Raw genomic sequence first — 20,357 nt, 5'->3', positions numbered from 1 at the left:
ATGTAATCACACATTATATTTCTCCTATTGGGTTTTGGTTGCATGTTACTTCAGTTTTAGAATATTGAAAAACTATCACTACTTGCTAATGAAATACAACATAATTAATGTGTAGATTTTTAACATGAGTTTTTCACTATATTAAGACATAATTATCTCTATTTTACTCAATATATAAGATCTTACGATCCGATCCTATTGATTTGATCCTACCAATCCATGTGATCCATAGTAAAATCCCGATCCTAATAACATTGCCTGACATATGTTATTTGTTTCTTTATTTGAATAATTGAATAGATCTTTTTAATATAAGGGTTAATCAAACTAGAAAACATCAACAACATGCTTATATACAACTATTGCTAGTGTTATTTTGCTCATTATGAAATATGATGATCATTTTCATATTTCCAACTTAATTTTTGGGCTTGTTAAATTTTTTGAGTATATACAAGAGAGAAAATAAAAAGAAAAAAAAAACATCATATTCATTCTCTTATAATCAAGGACTCAAATTATAAATTGAGTTAGATACGTAAAGTTTAATGTGATATGAAAATTTCATAGAAGTCATGTGTATGTTTTGAAAATGGAACATTTCTATGATTCAAAATTTCTCAAAGGTTTATAAACGTAAAATATCTATATAAATTCTCACCAAAAAAAACTTTAGAAATATCATTTTCTGTGCCCATATAAGAGTTTCTCAAATTCTATTTCCGAACAACATAAAAAAACTTCTTAATTTAAGATGCGTTCTCTTCGTCTAAACTCAAGTGCCCACTCTACTGTTGAAATCAAACCTGTTTTCCCCGCGTTAGCATTGAAACCTCTCCTTCCCACCTGAACTCAAACTTAAACTCAAACTCAAACTCAAACCCTCAATTTTCCAATGGCTGAAGATCCACCTCCTCCATTACCAGAACTCACAGAAGAACAAAAACAAAGAATTGAAACCAACCGTTTACGCGCCTTAGCCAAACGTAAAACCCTTTTAACTCAACATCATCATCGACCTTCTTCAAACCCTCAAAACCCAAATGATTGCTGGAGGTTATTCAAGTCCAGAAAAGTATTTAACCCATCAACAAATTTTCCCAATTGCCCCAAATTTGAATCTCCTGCTCCGTCTCAGAGGTTTCGGGTTCGGCTCGAGGCCTGTTCCCCTGATTCTTTCTCCATTACTCCTTACCTGCTTCAAGGGTTTCCATTTCCGGGTCAACATCAATGCTTTCGTATTTTGGAGGATTGTCTGTCAAATGTGAGCATTTGGGCATTTTTGGAATTCTATTTAGTTGTTGGGTTTTCATTGAATTGGGGTTTCTTGGGGTTTTTTTTTAAAGTTTTCATGGTTTTGGATTTGCTGGGAATTGTGGTATTTATGTTAAGCTTGATTTATTTGGTTATTTGTTTTTGCTTGAAATATTATCCTACTGTATTTGATAAAAAAAAAAAGAATCTTAAGCAAATTCATGGAAAGCTTGTTTTGTAATGTGGCTGTGTTTTGCTAAAATTGCTGCATTCTGTGATCCTGGTTTGCTGTGAGAATGCAGTTTATGTTAAGCTTGATATATTATGATTATGGTTTGTTAGACCTATATGCATTGCTTCTTGGTTTCATGACATTCGTTGCGTTTCACTATCCATTTTCACTGAGGGGATGTGAGATTCTATCTTTCGGATGTTTTCATCATAAGCGAGGAATTGACTTGAACATTGGAATTAAAAAAGATGCCAGTGAAGGAGCTTATATTTATCCAACAATACACGAAAAAGATGATTGTTATATAGTGGTGTCTTTGAAAGTTAACTTATTCAATGCTTAATTTCCTTTGGTACCTATATGATGAGCAATTCTAATAGTGGGTTTCTCTTTATTTTGCTTACTTATCTTGAGTAATGAAGATTAATTTTCTTGTTCTCCATAAGTGTCTAATATGCTTACAATAGTGATTGGATTTATGCAAAAGCTGTTCTAGTTTCTGCATAAACTTCACTGACTTGTGATTTTATGTTTTGTCTCCTTTGACTAGGTTATGTTGACACATTATACGCAAATCCATGGTGGTGGGGAGGCCTCTGTTTATAAATTTAGAGATTATGACGCAGTTCTTAGATGCTTAAAGAACTGCAAGGACATTGAAGTTGAAGAAATACCATGGACGACTTATAATGTGCTGGAGAAGCTTTCTGAATCCTACATTTCTGGACAATGGATAACGTGTAGGCCTGAGCACTTGTCTGATGAGACAGTTGAGGGACTGGTAAAGAAGCTACCAAGAAAATTGTTGGATACTCTCCTCCCTTTTCAGTTTGATGGACTAAGATTTGGATTGCAAAGGGGGGGCCGGTGTCTTATTGCTGATGAGATGGGGCTTGGCAAGACCCTTCAGGTAAGCTTGATGTATTAATTTAGTTCCGTGCCTGAGTTGGAGTTATGTTTTGTGTCCTTTTGATTGTCTTGGCATGTGGTTCCATACTTCCTTAAACATTAGTTAGTATGTAGCTTGATTCCATGAAGATAAATAATAATTATGACTTAAAGATGTTATAAGTGCACATGAAAATTTTCATACATCAATGAGTAATAAGTAATGAATTTAGTGGTGACATCAACATCCTTTAGTATATGACATTCTGACTCCTTCACTGACTAGGTTCATGTTCTTCTTTATCTTCATCTTCAATTTCGTGAGCAGTCTACGTACAAATTTTCTGACAAGTTTGATGAATTCAAATGATCTGGGATGAGTTTGCATAAGTGAAGTTTTGATTTTTATTTTGTTGGTTGAAGGAAATGCCCTGGAAATCATAGAAAGTATTTGGGTGACATGACTTGCTCAAAATCAACTACCACTAGTGTAGTGTTTGTCTTTTTATATTTGCCTGATGAATGATTTTCCAAAAGGGAAAATTGATTGCTTCCTTTTGCAAGTTTCAAGACGAATAGAAGAGCAGGGGTTCGGGTTTTGCTTTCTTTGTAGGTGTACAGCTGCATGCTACACATGCATTTGGACCTGTTGCAGTATGGTTGCTGCAGAAGATGTGGATAGATATAGCAAATACGTGGAACTACTTCTGAAGCTTCAAAAGAGCCACAATTACTGAATGATGAGACCTGAGGGCTATTGCTTCTAATTATTTTGAGTATTCTGCTGCAACAAAGATTTGCCGTCTTTTTTTTTTACACTTCTTCATGTTCTTCTGATGTGGGATTCTGGTAGTTTTTTCTTTGTTTTTCCGAAAGAATCTTTAGTGGTAGAACTTGTCTTATTAAGAATGATCTATCAATAAGCTTACTACTAGATTGAAGAAGTGATTTCTCCTCTATTGCTTGCTTCTTGTTGGATCACATTGAATTTCATCTACATAATTTTGTCTTGGTTTCAGGCCATTGCTATTGCTAGCTGCTTTGCTGAGGAAGGCTCAATACTTGTTGTCTGCCCTGCTATCTTGCGGTATCAATGGGCTGAAGAATTGGAGCATTGGCTTCCTTCTTATTTGCCAGCTGATATCCATCTTGGTGTGTCTCTGATGACCCTTACTGTTACTATTTGTAGCCAAAAGTCCTTTATTTTACATATAGCTTCTTGCCAACCTTATTTTTCTCTTCCATCATTGTAAGAAGCTTGTATTATCTCCCCCTGAATTCTGTGTGCACAGAGCGTTGCATTCAGTACAGGACCTTGGCGTGCTATACAACCTTGATCTCTCTAATAGTGCTTTTTAGATGAAAAGTTGCAGTGAATGGAAAATATGTTTTTCTTATTGAATCTTGTTTTCTGGCTGTTTGTTCTTTCATCAAAAACATTGTGCTTCAGCTTTGATTTATAGCAATGGATGTCAGAAAAGCAAAGATTTAAATGTGTTATGTGATTTGAGAGTGAGCAAACTTCTCCATGTGCTGGCCCCTTTTTTCATTTAATCAGTTGCATATTGTTTCCAGAATTAACAGTTTTGGTGGGCTTAAGCTTAACAGGTCTGGGTTATTTCTTTTTATCTTTCTAGTAGCATAGATTCATATTGCCTCATGGTTGAACGATTTCTAGTATTTATTCATTAGTATTCCTCTTTCTAGCACCTATTGCTTTTAGGGTCCTTCCCGCTTCAATGTAATCTCAAAAAGATAGTTTTCATTTTTACTTTTGTTTTTTCATTCGTTTTCATATGTGGGTTCCCTTTGTGGTGTTGTGGTTTGGTGTGTTGTAAGAAGCTCCTCCTAGCTGCTGCCTGCAATGCTTTGGGCTTTGCAGTTGGCTCATTTGCTCAAGAAAGAGATTTTTCAGCATATTAAATGCTATAGGTCATTGAAGGAAAATATGAAGAATATTGAATGGAGCATGCTAATGTACAGTTGCTAATAACATCCTGAAATGGCCAAAAACTGAATCCTAAATTAATTATTTTGCTTAGAATCGTAAATTTTATTCATCTGCTTCTAGCAACAATATAAATGAATAAAGTACTAGAGTGAGTTTGGGTTTTGTTAAAGTTATTTAAAATAAATGGTCTTGTCCTAGTTCATGCTAAATAGCTGTTTTTTGTCGAAAGGTTTTGTTAGCCGATTACACTTAAAAGACGATCATAAAAGCATATGTTGCTAGTTTCCATTTGAATCTTACCCTTACACATATCTTTTCTTCAGTGTTTGGTCATAAAGACGATCCTCAGCATTTGAAGAGTCATCCTAAAATTGTGGTAATTTCATATACAATGCTGAATCGTTTGCAACATAGTATACGGAAATTGAAATGGGCTATCATGATAATTGATGAAGCACATCATATACGTTGTTCAAAGAAGAAAATGGAGCCCAAAGAGGTAAACCTACTTTTTCTACTTGTATATTCTTATGCTAATATGGCTGTGACGCTTCTTGTTGCTTAAACAACCCTTAATTTGTTGTCAGTTGCATACATTTCACAATTGGTCAGCAAAGACATGATTTTATGATTTCATAAGCTCTTAAGTATTGATGTAAAGAAGACTGAATTATCTAAAGAAGTAGAAATTTATGAGGTATTTTCTGAGCTCATGCTTATTTAAAGAGGTTGCTTAGGGGATGTGATAAGGAGGCAGATGGCTGTGTTCCACCATTTTCCTGTAAAGTTCCACTGAATGTTGTCTATACCAAAATGGGAATTCCAACAACATTCTGATAAGTGTTGTGTAGTGTAGGAGAAAAATGATAAAATGAATAATTGTGGGAATTAATATAACGCCGGTGGCCTTGAGAAGCTTTTAATTTTTTAGATTTTTGAATATCTGACTGTATGCTGTTCTTCTTTATTCCCGTATTAACAACCAGAATACTAGCATTCCCACTAAGTGTCTTATATAAAAAGATCAAGACAAAGTAAGGAGTGTTGATAGAAGCATAACACTCATGCATGAGTGAACACCTTAAAGAGGGACGCAACAGCGTGGCTACAAACTTACCCCTAAGTATCAAACACCTTTTCTACATGACATCTCATGTAGGATTAAAAAACTGTATTACATCCAATTATTTCCTCAATGGTTAGAGAAGTTATCTTCGGGCTTTTTATTTTTTCTGGAATCTTAAATAAGTTGAAGCAAATCCCTGTCTTGATGGCATTGGCTGCTCTCATTTGTTTTGGACTAGCTGCGTGCATGAGTGAACATGAAATCCGTAGTTGTCTTTGTGTTTCACTGATTCTTGAAGTGTTGGAGGATTCTAAAATATGATATACTCTGGTTTGTGGAGCCTTATTATGGTGAAGCTTTTTTAGGCGTCAATTCTGCTTTCACATTCTTGTTGCTAGAAATAATAATCCCCTTACTATAATTTTATATATTATTATATTATTATATTTATAATTAATGATAATATTATTATTAGTATTAAAATTATAATTGTTATTAATATTTATTTCTACTACTACTAACTACTACTTACTATTTTCTTCGTCCCATAATAGTTTGAACACTTTCCTTTGATGTTTGTCCCAAATTAGTTTGATCACTTCCATTTTTGGCATGGTTCCACTATTACTATATTATGTTTTTTATGCTCCTTTTGGCCCACACTCTGCCTATATTAATAAAAAGTTACCCAATTTTCTCTCTCCTCCAATAAAAAATACTCCACCAGCTCGTATCACATCTAATTGTTTTAATAAAATAATATTTGATAAACACACTACTACTTATCATTAATATTCAGATATTTCTGAGACGGAGGGAGTACCACTACTACCGCTATTTATCATTAATATTCTCACTCCGTTCCTTGTTAATGTTCCCAATTTGACTTGCACATTTGCCAATATACATCTTTGACTATATATTTGTAATTACGTATTTTTAAATTTATAAAAATTTGATATCATCAAACTATTAGGTTCCCAAGAGCATAGTCCCTAGACGAAAACATGAGAACACTTTATTGTAATCCTTTTTAGTCAATATGTAATCTAGTTTGACTTAAGTATAACCATTTTTTTTCTTTGCAAGGCCAATCTCCCAAAAAGATTATATTGTTAGGAAAAAGGATTACCATGTAATATAATAAAAAAGGTTATATTGTCACCAAAATGGATTGCGATTTCAATCTTCTCACGATTAATACTCCCTCCGTCCATAATATAGTGCTTCTCATTTTTCACGGGAATTAAGGAAAATGGAATGAGTGGTAGGATTTCCAAAAAATATATTTAATGAAGTGCTTTTTTGATACTTTTGTATTGAAACTAGTTATTTATTTTCTTTTTCCTTCAAATAAAATCAAAAGGCAATAAATGTTCCTTGGAATGGTGTAAAGCAATAAATGGGGTCACATGTTTTGAGAGAAAAGTAGGGGTATTTTGGAAAGTTTGTGTAGAAATTAAGGATAATTTAGTCCAAATAAATTGACAAAAAAGAAAATAGGCACAACATTTTGGGACACAAAAAAAGGAATGTAAGCACTATATTCTGGGACGGAGGGAGTATATACTATCGGATTCTTTTTTTTTAAAAAAGGTAGGCATGTGTTGTTGAAGTACACATAGTTTGAGTTAGTGATACACTATTTGTTGGTCACATGATGTAGACTACAAACTAGTCATCAAAGGGGTTGCTCATCCAAGTTTTTGAAGAAAAAACAAAACACAGCAATTTCATAATATCATATAATTTTGGCCGCCGATTCCTTTTGCTGTATGATTGCTCTTGATGTAGGCTAGCTAAAGTTGGTTGATGGAAACAACTGAATCAATCTGGTCTTACTTATAAATGAGAGAGTTGGAAATAATTTAACTGAAATTGTAATGAGCCTATTTGTGGAAAATTACTTTGTTCTTCTTCCTCCTGGGGCTAAAATTGCTGTCATTTGATGATCCACCTTCATGCTCTTTATCATGTAATGTCACTTATTTTCATTTGTCTAGCAACACACTCTTGATTAAGTTTTTCTCTTGTTGACAGATAAGAGCTGTTCTTGATGTGGCTTCTCAGGCTCAACGCATAATATTACTGTCAGGAACACCATCTTTGTCAAGGTTACACCCATAGGCTTTAAGGCTGAAAAAAGTTGCCAAATTTCTTTTATCTTGTCATGCTGCTGTATATATTTTCCTTTTAATTGCAGAAAGTGGCTTAACAGTGATCTTCATGCTAGGTGATCATAGACCGTTTGATATATATCATCAGATAAATATGTTATGGTGAGCCTCTGTGAAATCATGTCTTGGGCTATAAGTCGAACTTTCTTTACCTTGTCATGTTTTAATGTGATTCTTTCCACTTTTAGGCCCGGCCTGCTGGGTAAGGACAAGTTTGAGTTTGCAAAAACTTACTGTTCTGCAAAACTGGTCAAGGATTTTCAAGGGAATTCATTCATGGTAAGTTGGTGTCTTACTTGGAAGCGGGGGAATTAACTACCTCATCCTTACCTCTTGAAGGAAAAAACTACGTCAATTGTTCTGTAGAGGCATGGTATTTTCGTTTGACAAAATGGTAACATGATAAATGTATCATAAAAGGTTATTGTTCAGAAAGGTTGTTCAAACTTTTCTCCATGGTGATGAGTAGGTTTGCCTTTTGATCTCCGTTACTTTGTTACCAATTGAAAAGTGATTTTCCCATTTTTCTTTGCTTGGTTTGCGAAGGATGGAAACTGTTTTCTTAATAATGGAAAACATTTTCCTTCTCAAAGGAAGGGAAAACACATTTTCCTCCATGTTCTTCACCTTCCGCCCATCCGTCCTCCCCATTTCATTCCACTCTTCCTTTTCTCTCTAACTTCATGCAATGAATCAAACAACAGAGAATCTAAGTTTCAATTTTGTTTTCCCTTGGAAAATATCTTTTCAAGGAAAATCATTTTACTTCAAAAGTTTTTTCCGTCTAACCAGACGGGCCGAAATCTTAGCTTGTGTGAGAGTAAAATAAAATGATTGAAGAGTTTGTACTATATGTCTATTGTCAATTTCTCAATCATTCGGTGGTAAAGTCTTTATTAGAGTCTTATGCAGATACGTCGTTATGTATCCAAACTCCAAAGCCTTTCAAATATCAATCCCTTCTTCCAAGATTAATCATTGTCTTCCATTTAATTAAATGAAATTTAAACTTCATTGAGCTCATATGGAGCTTTTTTCCTAGTTATAAAACTCGTGCCACTCTTGAAGCGATTTTGGGCTTGATACTTGAAAATTCACTCAGCTAAAGATGATTACAAAATTCAAATATCTTACATGAAGGAATTAGCATCTGACAAAACCTCACGGCTGCCTTGGGCCATTGGCTATATCCAACTGCAAGTCTTGTCTTGCAGCAGAGAAGCAAGTGATACACACATTCTTTTTCATAGATCGGATTAAGTAGTAATAAACTTGGCTTATGCAAAGAGCAATCCGTGTCCTTTTGTTGTGTAGAAGCTATTGAAGCTTAAATTCTTTGCAAGATTCTTTAATTACCTTAATGTTGAAATTGATTAATCCAATCTTGCATTTGTTGTAGGATTACTCAAGGGGAACTCGTCTGGAGGAGCTGAATGTTTTACTTAAACAAACTGTCATGGTTCACCCTTCTACTACTTATCTCTGTTTGATCATGAATTCTATTGAGCTATTTCATATGTTGTTCATTCATATGCATTTAACTAGTTTAACATTGACCTATTGAGGAAGTCTTGACTCTTGAGTTTCTACTATTGCATACTTTTTCCCCCCTTCTATGACTATTCTAAAGACCACTTTCTTTAATGTTCTCTTTATTGAGAACATTTGTCTTTATATCTATAGATTAAAGTACAAGTGAGAACACTTCTTATATTAGAGCATGAGAACACTGAAATAGTAATCCATTTTAGTAAACCTGTAATCCTTCTTCAAGATATTACATAGTGATCTTGTTCAAGATCCCATAGCGTAAGGCTCCACCTGGTTCAAGCATTCCAAATTTATAAGGTCTATTGTAACCTTTTGTTTCAAATTATCGCTCATCAATCCTGTCTGTAGGTCTCCTGCTTATGTTATTTGCTGGTGCTTTCTAGATACGGCGCTTGAAGGAGCATTTGCTAGTGCAGTTACCACCTAAACGTCGACAAATCATAATGCTGTCACTAAAAAAATCAGACATCGATTTGGCTAAGAAATTTGTTGCAGATCTGGGAGAGACATCTACTACCAATGATGCTGGTAAAGATGATGGAAATGGTGTAACATGAAATTTTACTTTGTTTACAATACTATTTTTATGTCTTATTGTAATTTTCCTGTTTTTCCATATACAGTATGGTGCAACCATGCTTGTGTTCAACTTTGAACTTATTCACATAAATCAACATATATCACATAACAGTGTAACACACACACATGCATACGCACACACGCGCAAACACACACACGCACACATACCCACACACCTTTTGTGCAATTAAATGTAAATGGTTTATCCATCGACAGGCTTCTAGACTTCAACAAAAAGAGCTAAAAATAAGACCTTTTTGTATTTAATGAATATATTTTTCACACAAATGATTTGAGCATTGTAATAGTAAATGAATATACGAATGAAACTAAGCAAGCAGCTATAATTCATACTCAGTACTTACTGAGCTAGCTATACCAAAGCATTTTCAGGCTTTCTTATGCTTATTAGCATTATGTTTGCTCGCATATTGAGATCTCTATTACTGTGAAACAGCATATGTTTAATGTGGAGATGTACAGATAGTTGTATGTGGAATGGTGGAACTAAACAATATGATACTAGAGTCTATACTTGCATGTCATGTCACAATAGAAGAGAGGATGATGTATTGATAAGTTAATACAACTTGTATTATGCTTAGTTATTTAATTGATCAAACTAGGGCTAGCAAGTTATTAGGGAACTATATTTCATGCTGTCATCAATGCCAAGCACTGGTGACATGTGCCTTACAGTTTGTGCTTTACACCTGATGGAAGGTGCAAGGTTTTTCCGGAATTCAATGTCTTCATAGAGACTTTGCCTACTTCTGTGTAGGGATTAATAATTTAAAATGAAAGGCTTTTCCTAATTCATGGCATTGACTTTTCTTTCATTTGTCATAGCTTGGCTGGGCTTTAGGATATTTACAATTAAAAGGAAGGTGATTATTGTTATCTTTTTAGTCTGTTTTAAATTCTTCTTTACCCATCATTCTTAGTTAGTGGCTTTTCTGATCACACTTAAGGTGATCACTTTCTGGAAATTGTTCGGTTTCCTTTTCCTTCATGATTATTTCTTTATTTAATTTGTTGTTGACAAATATAACCAGTTTAAAGCTGATGCTGTAATGATGCATGCTTTTGCTGGTATTTTATTAGCTGATATGGTAGGTGATAAGGCAGTTAGAGAAATGGGATTGTGTATACGAAGGTAGTTCACATTTCAAAGTGGCGTGATCCCTCATCATGGCATCATCGATGGTTCACACTGGATAGTGACACTTTCTCTTTTTGTCTGCAGACAATGGAGGGCATAAACGAGAGCTCTCTGATCAAGTGCTTGGTATTTCTAAGGTCTCTGGATTTCTTGAGTGGCTTTCCCTTCACCCTATTGTTACTGAAGCAGATGACCCAGGTAGTACTGACGTCAATGCAAGTTCTCACAAAATGATAATATTTGCTCACCATCTCAAGGTCCTAGACAAGTTACAGGTGAGAAGCGCTTCATTTTCCCAATTGCTTTCTCAACAGTTTAAGCTTTATTTGGTTCATTCAAGTCAACCCCTATGGAAGTTGTAAAATACTAAATGCAGGGAATGTAAAGTTGCAACATGGAAGTTGAAAACCCATGGTAGTTGTGTTTGGTTTATAAAAAATTAACTTCCAGCAAGCAATTGTAAATGTGAAAATTGTCTCCGTTCTTCATGAAAGGCCATCTTATTTAGGGCAAATGCGAATTTATGGTCACGTAACTAGTGTTCCAGCTCAGCAACTTTTCTCGAGTAGTAAGTTATATAAGGAACTTCCATTTGCATGGCAGATATAGAACAATTGGTGAACATGGTTACTTTCATGTAATTTGAAGTTCCATATCCATAGTAACCTAAAACCAACAATAAGGCCTTAAGTCTCATCTTTTTGAGTCAAAGCATCAAGTCCACAGCCTAATATAAGATTGACAGGTAAGAACTAAGAAGGAGAATAAATCAAACTATGATAGCTATCTGGAAGTGCTATGTGTATATACACCACTTGTCTTTACTCTTATAGTGGGATTCCCATTTTCAGGAGTTTATCTGTGGCAAAGGCATTGGTTTCGTACGCATTGATGGTAGTGTACTTGATTATGACCGGCAAATTGCTGTAAAGTCATTCCAGTCATCAAAAGAGGTTGATGCTCTATAGCTCCCATATGTGTTTTAAACTGCTTCTAGAATTCTGTTATCCCCCCCTTTCAAGTTCCAATAAAACTATCTCCTTTTCTGTCTTTGTATGTCTGTTTGTCTGTCTTTGTATGTCTGTTTGTCTGTCTTTGGGAGTGCGTGTATGTTTATTCTTCTTATGTTTTCTTTTGAATCTTTACTTCCTGCAGTAGGGAAAGTATTTTAATACCAGGTGATGTTGTGGCTCATCTTATTTTTTAGTCATTAGGTGAGTTCAATGTGTATGTATTCCTATTAATGTCCTGTAAGCCAGTGTTCCTCCAAGTCTTTCCATTCTGTCTATTCTATAATAGTTATAGATCTGAATTGGCTGATTGTTCTGCTCTACCAAAGTTATGATGCCAAGTAAAGAGGGATTTACTGTTCATGACATGCTTTACATTTAGTCTACTTTGGATATATATAGACACATCATCTACCTATCTTGTTTTGGGGGAAATGAATATTGAGAGCTGATTAACTTGTAGATGGATATGTATATGTGAGTGAAATATGGATGTATCCTCTCAGATATTTTGCATTATTGTTGGTACGTAAAGATTTATTCTAGTCATGTTAGAGGTGACAATCATGATTTGATTAGCATCATCACAATTTGGCCCCTCTTATGTTGACTTCATGTGATGTGATGTAGGTCAAGATTGCTATCATTGGAATTCAAGTTGGCTATGCAGGACTTGATCTTTCAGTGGCTCGTAACGTGGTCTTCTTGGAGCTCCCCAAGGACCCAACTTCCTTGCAGCAGGTAAATTCCGCAGTTGATAGTGGGAGGAAGCCTGCTATCTGAATTAGTGAGTAAATGTAAAACTACTGATATAACGTTCTATAGAGATAGTTTTAGAACTATCGATACTATAAGGTTGAAGCTTTTGCTTGCAGTTTGGTTCACAGTTGATCATACTTCAAATGTATGCTGAAATGGAGACCCTACAAAAGTATAATGTTGTATCTCCTGCTGTCTGTGTGTTTCCTTGTAAAGTTTTTGGACTAGGGAACATGTTTTCTTCTTGGCATATTTGGACTCCAATTTGATGACCTTTTTCCTTCAAGTTCTTTAGGGACTTTTGTGTGAAGGGAAGTTTCTCAGGAATATTGCTACTCTGACCATCCTCTGACATTTGGTTGGAGGGTAAATTTGGATTTTCAGTTACCAAGCAAATACAGAATTGAGCATTTCAAGCAAAGTTATGTGGAGCATCACTTTGAGTCTCTGTGGAAGTTTGCCAAGCCTTTGACAGCTAATTAGAGGGACAGGAAGGCTTTATTGTATAGCAATCTATATTTTCTGTGAGAATTTTGTCCTCCAAAAAATGGATTCATGTCTCCTATTAAATGTTCTCGATTTCTACAAAAAGGAAAAGGAGAGGGATGAGATATATATACAGTATTATGATGGAATTCATGGATTGAGTCCCACTACACTTGAAGATGTTTTGGAGATGTTTTAAGATGTGCTAACTGTTATATTCTCTTGGCAGCAACTTCATTTGATACCATTTACCAAGCAAAGTTGCTACATGTATGGCTATATCGTATTGTGATTGCTTTTAGGCAAAAACATGCTTAATCATTGGGGTTGCTTGTTTAGGCTGAGGATAGAGCTCATAGAAGAGGACAAACCAATGCAGTCAACATCTATATATTCTGTGCAAAGGTATGCTTTTTTGTTTCGTTGTGATAACCTTTATACAAAATTAATTGGTCTTCATGTCAACTTTCTAAAAGCTATCTGGTATTCTAGAATTCATCTGATGAATCACGCTGGCGAAGGTTGAACAAGAGCATGCAAAGAGTTTCATCTGTAATAGATGGGAAATATGACGCAATAAGAGAGATTGCGGTACTCTTCTTCTTTCCTCTCAGTGGATTCCATGTCAAACATTGTGAATTACAGAAATTAAGACAACATAGATAGTGTAATGATTATTGAAGTTTAAAGAAAGACGAAAACATAGAATGAAAAATCATATTAAGGATTATTTGTGGACTGCTAATTTCCAAGGGTGAAAGACTTGGTAGGCTTTGATTCTAAGGTTGAAAGATGAAACGTGACAAACTTGGAACTTGGTAGATGGTGCACAAAAGATCAGAAGGCATGATAAAGGATTCTAAAGACCTTCCAGGGGACTCTATACCATCCTAATCAGGGATTTTTATCTGAAGGGATGTATAACTTCTTATAAAAATCTCTTGCTTCATATAGTCTATGATGCTTTTAAATTCGTGCATCATGATTGTGTAAAGAAAGAATAAAGTAGGTTCAGTGGCAATTTTGCTAAAGCTATGATTGAACTTGCTTAGTGTTTAGACGGCTGCTATTTATTTCTTCACTAATTGACTTCCACGAATCCACGATGCATGCTGTCCTTGTATTGTGTTAGATTTTAAGGCAATGCTTTTTAATAACAAATGGCAGGTTGATAAGATATCATGTATCGGAAAGTTGAATGTGCATGAAAGTGTTAATTCAAGTAATGATGCTTCATCAATTGAAGTGTATCCGGCAACAGACAATCTACAGCAGAGTAAAGCAGATAATGATGTTGATGTTAAGGTAAGTTCCTGAGAATTTGAGATGTTGATCAATGATTGCAACCTAACAATTCTTGATTTCAGCTTGAAAACCATCTGTTTGCTTGATCACTTGCAAATTCTTGGAACGCCAAACTTGCTAAGTTTGACATTGTTCAGAGATTACATGCTCTGAATATAATTAGATTGTGTCTTCTATCTTATCTTGATTTGTTTTTCTTTCCCTTTTTTTTAGTTCATGATTAATTACTACGAAGCAATGCCAGAATATCAGATTAACATCAAACAGTAGCAAAGTAAATGCTCATCCAATAAAGATAGAGAATCCATGGACATTCTAAAAAATCCTGTGATTTTTTCCTGGACACAGAAGCATACCTCAAGCTGACTTGCCGCCCTTACACCTCAATAATGCTGACATTAGACTACCTATTGAAATTGTTCAATAAGGGTTGCTGGTCAATATCTATTGCATATATTCTAGCACCATATATCTGATTCTCTCCCATGCTGGTTTATTTTTATTGCCTTTCTTGAGGACATTACCCAACTGAAAATAGCCTGGAATTTTTTTTTAATTGTCAATCACACCAACTTGACTTGTCAGAATTTGATATACAGTTTAAATCTTGTCTATCATGATAGACAATTTCCAATATTGAGATATTGAAGTTGGTCCCAGGAAAGAAGCTCTAGCCAAACCATATGAAACCAAAAAAGAGGGACTAGAGTCACAGAGTTAAGTGGATGATGTAGATCCAGTCAGTGGATAAATGATGCTGTATATTTCATATTTCTGCTTCCTGGTGCTGTATCTGGATTAGAATTAACCTATTGTTAGTATCACACTGTATATACTTAGGTAGTAATAATCATTAATTCAAAGTGTGTCTCCTTGTAATTGATAATTTAGGAGTTACCCTGATGCGGAGGATCTCCTCAATCTCTTTTCTTCTTATCTTATCAAAAAAAAAATATTCAAAGTGTATCGTCCTGAACTTTTGAAAACCTAAAAGCATACTGAACTTTTCAATATTTTATCATTTAACAAAGGTTGGGGTGCAGTGATAAAAGATGCCCAAACTTCAGGATTCTGGTCTGAAAGTTTTCTTAACAAAATGCTGGAAAATATTTGGAAAATTTATAAACGCTCCCTGCCTGCCAGGACCCCTGACTCTATGATAGGACAGGTGAATTATATACAAGTTTAAAACGTCTGATCTTAATCGGATAGATATTTCCTTATTATCTTTATGTGTATATGTTACAAATTAGAGTTTGTTTTTCATCATTCCTGTGTCCAAAGGCAATTACTCTTTTGTTCAGTGTGTCAAGTGTGTTATGCAGGCAGATGATATAATTGATATGGCACAGAATATAACTATTGAGAAGCCTCATTGTTTGACCGTAGCTCAAAGCTTTGTTCAAGTAAATATGGATTCACTTCGCTTTGCGGTGAGCATTTACTCGTATATCATTACCTTGTTTCAGTATTATGTTCATTGCTATCAAATTAAATCACAAGTAGAGGAACATTATTGATTACCACGTCTCTTCCCTTTCCCAATGCCACTAGAAGCTGGGCTGAAGTTGTACGAGTTTAAAAACACTCATACAGTTTTTCAATTAAGACGAATCTAATAGGATCCTACATGACTTTTTTTCATCAAGTACAAATCACAAGAGATAGTCAAAGTTATGTATGTGAATAGTATCAAAATCCAAAACGGGTCATCTAACAAAAAATGGGGGAAGTACTATAAAGTCTGGTGCTGTAAAATAACAGTCTACAGCAGAAGTTGCAGTGTTGTATATCTGTCAAAAAAAAAAAAGTTGCAGTGTATTTTTATGTAATGTTATGGAACACTTTTTTTTTTTTTGCTGAACGGCAAGTTAAAAGTTCATTACACTAAAGCCTTGATTCATTTTCATGGTGAAAATATGTTCTCAACTTCTTGTGCATTGATATCCTTCTAAGTTGATGCAATCTTACATAGAAGCCTCTTAAACTTCACTGATGGTGCAGTATGGTATATAACACAGATACTAAAACATTATGGTGTAATGGTGGGGTGCTTTATAACACGGATGATTGACCAAAATTTCATGAGATCATTGGTTATGTTGCTGGTCGGTCAGTAGATATTACTTTTGGCAACTTTTTTCTGTATTATGATGCCTCTCCATTGCTGCAACAATATGTATGAATGAGCTCTCATTAGTTGCTGCATCCACTTTCAAAATAAAATTGTTCTAACTACTTATGATGGCCATAAATCTGAATTTTATCGCCTACGATATATGAAGTGACCCAAACATGAAGTATTAGCTCTGATGCTCACAGTGATCAACTATTTCTGGGTTGACTGTCCATTTTATCACCCTTTAATGGCTAAGTACTGAACATTAATGCTCTTCCGGACGATCAGAGCTATTCGATCCTCTATCTTGTCAAAGTGGTGTGGTAACCTGTTCTCCAGGAATGTTATCTAAGCTATCTGCTGCTGGTGTTGGTACTTGGTACATAATAATTCACTAGTTGTGATTGATCATAATGTTATTGGTGGCAGTTAAGTTGTAACTTCTTATGGTATTTGTAGAATTTTATTCTAATTTTGTTGAATACTAGCCGGGTCTTCTTAAGTTTTGTTTTGACATTGGTGGATAATACATACTGATGTGATCTACTACTATTTGTCATTCGTAGGTGAGTCAGTATACTGGAAGAGTTCACTTGTGCACTTGCGATGATGTAGATGATTTTGCACCAAGATCACTATCTGAAAATTTCCGGTTGGATGAAATATCAACTAATCCCAGTGAGTGGACTTCTGTCTTCGTCAAGGAGAATCCTGCTTGCCAGCTTGCTATTTTAAGCTTCATAAATGAGTGGAAGAACCTAAAACGCATTGAACAGAAAAAGTTGTCTGGAAAGCCTTTGCAGTTACCTCTAGCCATTGAACTATTACGTCTCAGTGAAAGCAACAACCATGATAGTAATGTATGTTCATGGACATGAATCTCTCTATATATGTTTTTGTGATTATATCGTAGTCATGTTCTTCTAATTTTCATGAGTGCATCTTAACAGGGACTTCTAAAAGGAGGAAGCAGGAGAAGGCATACACCATTGTGCGATATAAACTACCCTTTACGATCTAACACAGTGATCAAGGAAGTTTGTCTCTGTGATGATAGCAGGAAGAAGAAATTTCACATACAATACTGGACACTGATGAATGAACCCCTATGCAAGCTCTGCCTAAGTCCTTGCTTGTGAGTTTGCCATATAGCATCTATAGAGTAGGTTAGGGGATTAGATCATATTTGAATTCCAAGTATTAACTCTCTGCTTTCAGGGGTATGAATGCCAAGAAGCCCAAGGTTTTTTTGGATCTTTTCTGTTCATTGGCCTGTTATGAAGAATATCGCTTAAGAACTAGTGGCAGATTCCTTCGTCAGGTTTGCATCTTGCACTAGTGTCCACTCGAATGTGATTGACTGTCTTTGACTCTTTCCATCTCTCCTGAGCACTGCATTTTGATGTTGCAGGAACTTTTTCAAATTGAACGTGGTATTTGTACTAACTGTGATCTGGACTGCCACAAACTTGTGCAGTATTTAAAACCATTAACAGTGGAAAATCGTGAGAAGCATATCAAAAGTGAGGCACCGGAATTGGCTAAGCGAAGAAAATTGTATGGTGCCATATCATATTATTTGCTACTTTAACTGTAGTTCATACGGGGTTCGTGATGTTTTATGCCATGGTTAACACTTATCCATGCTTTGTAATGGGGGCATAATATTGTAATAAAGATGTGCTCATGAGTTGTCTGTTGTCGTCTGGGCTTACTAATATGCTAAATATCAAATACTTCTAGGCTATCAGAAAATCTAAATGGCATATGGAGTGTTGTTTATATATTGCAGTGAGCTTGCATTGTAATCTTCTTTGACACCGATAATTTGAGATGTTACTTTCTCAGGCAGCAAAAACTTGTTCGTGAACCAACTGAAGGTAACGCCTGGCATGCAGACCATAAAATTCCTGTGTTCCTGGGAGGAGGTGCAGTACATCTCTTTCAATCTGCATATATTCTCAATTCACTACTGCATTTCTGTTCTTGATGGTCTAGTTCTATAACTGAGACACCTTTTTGATGATCAAATTTTTTTTTTTTTCTTTTTGGTTATGCCTGTGTTATCTTTGGTCACTCAGCTAATCAACTTTTTGTCAAGAAAGTGGAAATAAATAAATGAATGAAGCTCTACTCAATGATTCCCCTCAAAAAAAAAAAAAAAAAAGCTCTACTCAATGATTCATCTATATGGCTAAAAAGGGTGACCTTTAATGCAAATGCAGTTTCGTAGGCTTATGAGCTTTATTATAGCTACTTGTACCTCCTTTTCAATTTATGTACGAGTATAGGACACATTCACACCCCCTCCATGATAGATGCATGTGTGGAGAGGAAATCCCATAACGTCTTCCACTTTCTTTGTACTGATTAATGCTTAATGCTTGACTTTCCCATGAAGTCCACCTTTATGCGATGTAGATTTTCTTCAATATTATTTGATATTCACCACGTCATGACATTATTTGAAATCACTCCATGGGGTCGAAGGTTAGGTGTTCTGATGTCCGAGCTTCCGTTTCACTATGTTTATTCACAATTGTGCAGGTGAATGCACATTAGAAAATATGAGGACACTTTGTGTGGCATGTCATGCTGATGTTACTGCGGCGCAGCGCATTCAATGGTGTATGATCAAGAAGCTATTTAAGAAGGGCATGGCCAGTTACACGAGACGCTCTAAAGGCCTTCCTCTTCTCAAGGTACTTCATTTTATGCTTGAAGTTCAAGAATTGGATCAGAGAATTATAGTTCTTCATATATTTCCTGAAAGATATGTTCAGAGCTGGATTGACATTAATTCTTCAAGTGCAACATTGACGATTGAAAATAAAAGATAATGTTCAGTTTTTCTATGATGTGAAAACAAATAAGGATATAGAACTAATTTTCTCTAGCTGTTCAAACCTGCATGAATCTGAAAATCACTACTATCTGGTTTTCTTGTTATTAGTGACAGCCAAATTGCTATAGGTATATCTTTAACTCAACTCTTGAATTGTAACTCCATTAATCCTTTTACAGAAGCGAAGTTGTTCTGCAACAGAAGAGAAGATAGATGATGACAGTCACTTATTTGTTACTGTACCCAACAGTAAATATTCTGAAGCATTTGAACAGAAGGAAGAGGATATCCAGATAAAACAGCCAGAAAGCTTTGCCTATAACAGAAGCGAAGTTGTTCTGCAATAGAAGAGAAAATAGATACAGTGACTTATTTGTAACTGTACCTGGCACTCCGGCAGCCTGTATTCTCCAAGGTTGCTAACTTTTGTATAAAGAAGATTAAATCTCCATTCTTAGGTTCAATGTCACCTGGTAAGTCCGCGGTAAGCATGTATCAGGTGAAATCTGAGGCACTAAAGTGATCATACTGATATTTCCTGGAACAGCAATTTGGCAGGATTTTTCAGGGAAATGTGTGCTAGATATTTTTGTATTATGTTATTCTGTAATTGTAGTATATATAATCTTAGAATTCGGTTAACCATATGTTGTAATCAACTGCTGTGGAGCACAGAATATTTATTGAGTAAATGAATTGAAGTTCGTTCTTTCCTTAAGCAGGATCAATTTGTATGCTACCTTAATCAAGTGTCTCCATAAGGTGGGAATTTGGAGAAGAGAAGTCTTTGTTTAGAAATTATCTTAATGCATGAAACACTCATCTAATACATATTTATGTTACAATATATTTTAGGAGACCTTTATGATGAAAAGAGAGAGAAAGATTTTCTGACGGTAAAGAAGCTCATAGAGAAATTAATCACAAGGTAAAATTATGTATATTGGAACTAATTTGAATTACTCAAAATTGC

The 20,357-nt window shown here is 35.1% G+C and overlaps 1 protein-coding gene across 3 annotated transcripts; it reads left to right on the top strand.

Annotated features, from left to right (window-relative positions):
- Positions 1-738: 738 nt before the first annotated feature.
- Positions 739-20,102, top strand: LOC104893980 (uncharacterized). 3 transcript variants are annotated; one of them, XM_048644322.2, is made up of 23 exons: positions 739-1,264; positions 2,037-2,396; positions 3,394-3,526; positions 4,649-4,824; positions 7,432-7,505; positions 7,635-7,670; positions 7,757-7,847; positions 8,968-9,027; positions 9,503-9,665; positions 10,945-11,135; positions 11,712-11,813; positions 12,501-12,611; positions 13,455-13,520; positions 13,608-13,706; positions 14,283-14,420; positions 15,725-15,853; positions 17,106-17,399; positions 17,490-17,674; positions 17,758-17,860; positions 17,951-18,096; positions 18,388-18,467; positions 19,087-19,241; positions 19,564-20,102. In XM_048644322.2, the coding sequence occupies exons 1-23, from the start codon at positions 896-898 to the stop codon at positions 19,729-19,731; spliced, it is 3,429 nt and encodes a 1,142-aa protein (XP_048500279.1). In that variant the 5' UTR covers positions 739-895; the 3' UTR covers positions 19,732-20,102. The 3 variants fall into 3 exon arrangements, with proteins under 3 accessions (XP_048500279.1, XP_010678427.2, XP_048500280.1); XM_010680125.4 differs by having other exon boundaries at positions 740-1,264; positions 9,503-9,647; XM_048644323.2 differs by having other exon boundaries at positions 740-1,264; positions 15,746-15,853.
- The last annotated feature ends 255 nt before the right edge of the window (positions 20,103-20,357 follow it).

This window comes from Beta vulgaris, chromosome 5 (assembly GCF_026745355.1).
Source record: "Beta vulgaris subsp. vulgaris cultivar EL10 chromosome 5, EL10.2, whole genome shotgun sequence".
In the NCBI taxonomy this organism is placed as follows: Eukaryota; Viridiplantae; Streptophyta; class Magnoliopsida; order Caryophyllales; family Amaranthaceae; genus Beta; species Beta vulgaris.
This window is presented reverse-complemented; position numbering and strand designations above follow the sequence as displayed.